Source organism: Lactuca sativa, chromosome 5 (assembly GCF_002870075.4).
Source record: "Lactuca sativa cultivar Salinas chromosome 5, Lsat_Salinas_v11, whole genome shotgun sequence".
Lineage (NCBI taxonomy): Eukaryota > Viridiplantae > Streptophyta > Magnoliopsida > Asterales > Asteraceae > Lactuca > Lactuca sativa.
The window spans coordinates 98,501,166-98,508,629 of NC_056627.2; the positions used below are offsets into that span (position 1 = coordinate 98,501,166).

A 7,464-nucleotide genomic window follows, 5' to 3' on the forward strand; every position below is an offset into this window, starting at 1 on the left:
ATCATATATGCTTTTTAAACATTAAAATATCAATAGTAATATCTAAAATATCATCTATCTACAACATAATAATAATCAACAACAACAATGCATTCCATAGAAATGGTTGAAGATGAATCTTTTTGTCTGGCAAGAGGCCGACATTCCAACTATTTAGAAGTTCACATTTCATTATCATAGACGTAACGATAATATGGTTAAATTTCCTAATTATTATAATAATTCTAAGGTATAAAAATGATATAAAATATTAAAAATATTATAAAAAGGAATGAGTAAATATGATATTTTGAAGATTTATAAAAGACAAATATGATATTAAGAAATTAAATTCGTAAAATATAATATTTTGGACGTAAATGAAATTGTCGGTTACTAAAAAAAAAATACAGTATATCCCAAAATTATATCACCGACCTGTGGGAACACGCCCTTTTGCTAAAACAAATGCCTTGTAGCGTCGCAGAGCATAAACTTGGAGTTGGACGAGAGAATGGAGATCTGATTCAGTGAGCAGGCACTGCAAATGGTTACCAGTCGAGGAGGGAGTTCATCGTCGTCTTCTTTCGGGATATCTTCATCCTGCTGTAAAATCTTTCCAGTGAAACCATCATCTCCATCGTCATTCACAATTCTTCGCTTGTTCGTACTCTTGATCGTGTTCATTTTCATATTCAATTTCTATAGTAGAAGCATTTTAGAGGATGAAGAAAATCTAAATCTGCGATTACCAGACTCTGTATCTCAACAACAGGTATCATTTTCGTTTTTTGCACTAGTCAATATCAAAATTTCATAGCTGAGATTGCAATATACACTAAAAAATTGTTTGTATGTTTTTTTTTGTGTAAGCAGCTGTCTAGTGAAAAACTTTGGGAAACCCCTTTTAGTGATGGCTTACATCCGTGTGTACATCCTACATCTAGATATCAAGGTATCATTGTTCATTGGTTTACATTTGATTACTAGCGATGTTGTTTCCTTACCTAAGATTAATTACTTATAATCAGACCTTTTTTGATATCTTTCTTTGTTCATCATTGTATGTTTTTACATTTTCAGCTATTCAAGGAGGAGATAATAATCATTATATCACCGTAAGAAGCAATGGCGGACTGAATCAAATGCGTACTGGTGTGAGTATTTGATATCTCTTTTTTGAGTTTTTCCACTACAATGTTTAATGATTATCCTCATTTGCTGAATGTTTAATGATTATCCTCTACCTATCAATAACATGAACAAAACATACTACTTTTTTTTTTTTTGACAGATTGCTGATATGGTAGCAGTGTCAAGGATGATGAATGCAACCCTAGTTATCCCTGAACTTGATAAACGCTCATTCTGGCAAGACAAAAGGTAACCTTAAGTTGTACAATATTTCTCCCTACCTCCTTCCTTCTCTTTATCTCTCACACACACACATTCCTATTTCCTAATGTTTTGTTGTGCAGTATATTTTCAGATATCTTTGATGAGGACCATTTCATTGATAGCTTAAAAGGGGATGTGAGAATCATAAAGAAGCTTCCTACTGAGTTGGTTTCTGTTCCTCGAGCAAGGAAGCACTTCACATCTTGGGGTGGTTTAGGTTACTATGAGGAGATGACTAAATTATGGGTGGATTATCAGGTATGTAATTTTCAAGACTTTGTGAGTGTATACAGCACTTAATTCAGTTTTTAGAGCATCAATAGTTTTTCTACAGGTGATTCATGTTGCAAAATCAGATTCTAGACTTGCAAACAATGATCTACCTATTGATATTCAGAGATTGCGATGTCGTGCTCTTTATCATGCTCTTCGATTTTCTCCCTCTATTGAAACCCTTGGAAAGGTAAATGATTTTCACAGTATAACTTTAATTTCATCATGCATAATTTTGGCACAAGATTATATTTTTAATCTTGGTAACAATTTGTGTGGTGAAAATTAAAAAAACTAAACTAGGAGTTTGGATGATAATCATGTGTAGTTTTGTACAATTTCTTTCTTATATATCAAGTTTGAAAACTTGCATATGTTTAATGAAAGTACATTTGTAAACATATTTTCCAGCATATTCTTTCATCACATCCATGCATCAATTATAGCAATCTCATCCAAATACAAAACAATTGTCACTTGTATACTTGAATATAGTTTTTTAAAGTATAATGTCCTTATAAGAAAAAAAAAATTCAAAAATAATACAAAAATAAATGAAAATACATTGCTATTTTATATTAGGCCCTGAGCAAACATGATGGTGACAAACGCAGAAGCTAATTGAACGGCTGAGATCGCATGGGGGAAGTGGAAGATATATTTCTCTGCATCTCAGATATGAGAAGGATATGTTGGCTTTTTCTGGTTGTACATATGGCCTTTCTGATGCTGAATCTCAAGAGCTCAGCTTATTGAGGTCAGATATTTATTCTTTTTTTATTATTATTAAATTATATATAGATTTTGTGTAAGGTTTCCGTGTTTTGGAAAGCTAATGTTACCAAATTAAAGTGTTTTTAATGAGTTTATGTATGACTACAAGGGAGTTTGTTAACTAATAATATATCCAAAACATATGCTTACTTGAATACATGGAAAAGTTTAGGGCTAAATGCAAAAAAAAATAGGAATGTACTTTCATTTATGGGTTAATCTCATAAAAGACCTTATATTTTGTGTTTTTTTTTCGGATTAAACCTCAAATTTATTTTTCGCCGGAAAAAACCTTTTAATTTTTCATTTTTTCTGATCTGGCCATTTTAGTCATTTTTTTATTTCTAAAAAAAGTGTAAAATGTGAAGGTTTTTCGAGAAAAACTAAAAACGTTGAGGGTTTATTTGGAAGCATTTAGAAGGTTGAGGGTCTATTTCGAAAAAAAGAATACAAAGTTGAGGGCTTTTTCGGAAAAAATGAAAAAATACAAGGTCTTTTTCAGGCAAAAAATAAATTTGAGGTTTAATCCGAAAAAAAAAAACACAAAATATAAGGTCTTTTTTGAGATTAACCCCCAAAAAACGTATAAAATGTGAGGGTCTTATAGGGAAAACCTAAAAAAGTTGAGGGTTTATTTGGAAGCATTTAGAAGGGTGATGGTCTATTTCGAAAAAAAAAATACAAAGTTGAGGGCTTTTTCGGAAAAAATGAAAAAATACAAGGTCTTTTTCAGGCAAAAAACAAATTTGAGGTGTAATCCAGAAAAAAACACAAAATATAAAGTCTTTTTATAGATTAACCCCTGAAAAAACGTGTAAAATGTGAGGGTTCTTTAGGGAAAACCTAAAAAGTCGAGGGTTTTTTTGTAACCAGTTAGAAGGTTGAGGGTTTTTTCCGAAAAAAAAAAAAAAGTTTTGAGGGTTTTCTCGGAAAAAATGAAGGTCTATTTCAGGAAAATCATAAAGTTGAGGTTTAATCCAGAAAAAAAACACTAAACATGAAGTTTTTTTATGAGATTAACCCTTCATTTGCTTGTATGTTATCATCAGCATCCTACTTGCTTTGAAAAATCTACCCAATTATATCATTTTATTAGGACATTATTATTTATTGGTATGAAATGAAAGTAGATTGTTATTTGTGGTATTACGATTGTCAGGGAGAACACCAATCACTGGAAAGTAAAGAAAATAAACTCAACAGAGCAAAGAATTGCAGGATTATGTCCATTAACACCCAAAGAGGTTGGGATTTTCCTTGAGGCTCTTGGTTATCCTCCTTCAACAGCTATATATATTGCTGCTGGAGAAATTTACGGTGGTAAAACTCATCTTTCAGACCTCACTTCTCGTTTCCCAAACCTCTTATTCAAGGTTTCCCCTTCATAATTTTTTACATTTTAACTTTTTACTCTTAAATAGCAATTGATAAGAAAAATTGAATGTGACAGGAAATGATAGCAAGTGAAGAAGAGCTGAAAATATACTCGAATCATGCATCACAAACAGCAGCACTTGATTATATGATTTCTCTTGAGAGCGATGTCTTCATTCCAACACATTCCGGAAACATGGCAAGAGCTGTTGAAGGCCATCGCAGATTTTTAGGCCACCGTAAGACCATTACTCCTGACAGGTATACATAATGCAAAAAAATAGCAACCTACTTTACTTTTTTCTTTCTTATAATTTATAACATTATCATAAATATAATTAAATCAATGATTGGGATTTTGATTTTGATTTTGATATTGATATTACCAGGAAAGGTCTAGTGGAAATATTTGATAAGTTGGAAAGTGGACAACTTAAGGAAGGAGTATCACTGCAACATCATGTTCAGCACTTGCATCAGACAAGGTGATGTCATGTATTTTCATCCCTTAATTTATTTTTTTCTTAATAATTTATTTTGCAAGAAATAGCAACGTTTTTTTTTATTTGGTTATCCAAGAAATAGCAACTACTATAATTGGGTAGATTTTTCAAAGAATAAGAAGCTGTTTGATATGCATCTTATTGATTCAGACCGTTTGATACCACAATTAGAAGCCTTTGATTCGGGCTTATAGCCTCTTATTGGGTTTGACTCAATTAGCCTGTAAATTGCTTGTGTTTGCAAAAAGACGTAAATGCCCTCCTCATTCTCATAATTGACAAGCGTAAAAACTTTCAGGCAAGGCGGTCCAAGGAAAAGAGAGAGTGCACCGGATGGGATTAAAGGAAGAGCGAGGTACAAAGCCGAAGAATCATTTTACCAAAATCCATATCCTGAATGCATATGTGCTTCTAAAAAAACTACAAAAATAACATAAAAAATGCATTTCTTTTCATTTCCACATTCTACATTTTGTGTAAATGTGTCATGTGTAAAACTGGTCCCACAGGTAAATCACAACATACCTTATTAAACCTTAGGTATGGATTCTAAAATTCTTACTGTTAGATGCTAGCTAGCATGTAGGGATTGTTGTAAGGATTTGTATATCATGTAATAATAGATTCTTTATTTTTTTTTTAAAGATATTCGGTATGTTCTAGTAGTATTCTCTTTAATTTTGTTTTTATGGATGTAATAGGGTAAAATGAAAATGTACACGAGGCATAATATGGATTTATGATGTGTTGGGTATTTTTATATAGGGACTGAAGTTGATTTTTAATTTTTATGCCAGCATAAAAAGTTTAATGTAACCAAAATGATTGTCTTACTATTTTAAATGTCTATTTAATGTCTTACAGTTTTACCTTATGCTTTTTTTATATTTATTTATGTAAACACAAGCTGTGGTTATGTTTGATGGATGGCATGTTTTCTATTTTCATTTTATTAGCTCAAGTGTTTTATTATTACTACGTTGCCAGTCTCACTTGATAATAAAGCTACAACCACGGTCAAGCTTGAGATTCTTTTATTAATTTGAATGCTAATACAACGGCGATTGCTATCACATTCACAATAACTCTTCTTGCACACAATTAAAGTTACAATAGATGAGAAATTTATAGGGGAGTTGACCTAAAAAGTCCTAGGGTTCGATGCTTATGGGCCCTCTGATAGAAGATTTAGCTACAAGGTCAACTTGTTCTCCAAGATAAGAGTTTCATAAATTGGACGTGTTCTAAAATGTAATAACAAGCATTTTGGTAAAACTTATCTTTGCTGAGAATTGTTCCGCAAATTGAGTTTTGGGCCCTTTTGCCTTCTGCGTTCTTCTATCTCCTGAAATCACATATCTTCAAAAAGTTTTACCATCTACATAGAAAACTCTTCTGAATCAATGCTTTCCGCATTACAAAATTGTTGTAACTTTTTAGACTTTTCATTTAGACTTCTCATCTCAACAATCTCCCCTCTTGGAGTAACACCCAAAGCCAGGAAGGCCAAGAAAGGAAAGAAAACCCTAATTTTAAGGGACGACTCGTCGAGTTCAAGGAGGAACTCGGCGAGTCCGAGCAGGATCCGGGTCAAGGAGTAAGTGACCGACTCGGCGAGTCTGGTCTGTGCGAGGAAAGCCCTAAATTCGGGACTTGGAGCCTATTTAAACTTCTCATTCTCTCCCCTAGGGTTCCTTTACTGCCTCTTTCACCGAGAACATCGAACCCTAAGCCCCATTGTTGCTCATTCAAGCTTCCAAGCCATTTTTTTTTGGGTGATTTGAAGGAAGAAGAAGAAGGGGAATCATTGAAGCTTCAAGGATTGGCCTTAGATCTGAAGATTGGGGAAACTTTCTGAGTTATTGAAGGTATTAAGTCGTTTCCCTCCTTTAGATCTATTATGGTTGTGAGTTTTGGTGGCTTTTTAGCCATGATTAGCTATCCATTTGAGTTAGAAGCCAGATCTGAAGTTGCTACTTCGGATCTAAGCATATTATGGTCTTGAGAAGCATAAAGTATCTGTCCTTGAGTTGATTATGGAGCCTCTTTGCCTTAAACCCTAGTTTATGGTGTATTTTGCCTAGATCTCCTTCTCTACACGTAAAGTTTGCAACTTTACGTGAGGAATAGGCTTGGGAAGGGTAGATCTACAGTTTGGAGTCCATGCATGACTCAAAAGTCCTCTGCATGTATGAAAATCTGAATGGACTCGGCGAGTCCTTTGAGTGGACTCGGCGAGTAGCATGAAGATTTGGAGGAACTCGACGAGTGGGATGAACAACTCGTCGAGTCGGATGAAGTTGGGCAAGAACTCGACGAGTTGGATGAACAACTCGGCGAGTCTGTTGAAGGTTGTCTTGGACTCGGCGAGTCAAGACGCGAAACCCCAAACCCTTCGAGTTAAGACTCGGATCAGCGAGTTGAGTGGGGACTCAGTGAGTTGGACAGGTCAGGACTCGGAAATCGGTAGACTCGGCGAGTCAGGGGCTGACTCGGCGAGTCGAGTCGCGAATGGAAGGACTTTGAGCATATGAACTCGGTGAGTCAGTAGGCAGACTCAGCGAGTAGGGTTGACCAGGAAGGTTGACTTTGACCAGGACTTTGTCATTGACCAGAGTTGACTTAGTTGACTTTCGAGGGACAGTTAGACTAAGTATTGCATTAATATTGGTAGCTCGGGGAGCTAGTGGAGCAGGAGTTCAGAGAGTTGCCAGGCAGCAGCTAGAGGGGTTATCAGCAAGTTCAGCAAAGTGCAGGTGAGTTTCCCTTTTGTGTGAATGGGTCTAAGGCCACAATGCCGACCCATGTAGTTATGAGTAGAAGACCCGGGGGTTAGCCCTAGGCATAGTATGCTAGTATGATATTCAGGACGAGGTCCAATGATAGCGGGCGGGTGCCTAATGATTGGTTTATATGATAGTTTATACTTGTTGTCTGTGTGATACATGTATGTGCCTGGTAGGGAGGTGAGTGTGGGCGAGGTCCCGTATCTCACCAATAGCAGAGTGTGGATGGTGTTCCATATCTCATTAGCAGCAGAGCAGGGGCGAGGCCCAAGTTAGGTAAGGAGTGAGTGTGGGCTGGGCCCGTATCTCACTATTAGTAGGATCGTGGACGCGGTTCCATGTCTTATCAGTAGCAGGACAAGGGCGAGGCCCAGGAT

General features: G+C 35.5%; 1 protein-coding gene across 1 annotated transcript; it reads left to right on the forward strand.

The window, feature by feature from the left end:
- The first annotated feature begins 423 nt into the window (after positions 1-423).
- On the forward strand, positions 424-4,945 carry LOC111897583 (O-fucosyltransferase 38). Its single transcript, XM_023893537.3, has 11 exons — positions 424-754; positions 856-934; positions 1,063-1,136; positions 1,274-1,362; positions 1,458-1,635; positions 1,712-1,840; positions 2,265-2,407; positions 3,584-3,797; positions 3,875-4,059; positions 4,188-4,283; positions 4,600-4,945. Exons 1-11 carry the CDS (start codon positions 527-529, stop codon positions 4,736-4,738), a joined length of 1,554 nt encoding a protein of 517 aa, XP_023749305.1. The 5' UTR covers positions 424-526; the 3' UTR covers positions 4,739-4,945.
- The last annotated feature ends 2,519 nt before the right edge of the window (positions 4,946-7,464 follow it).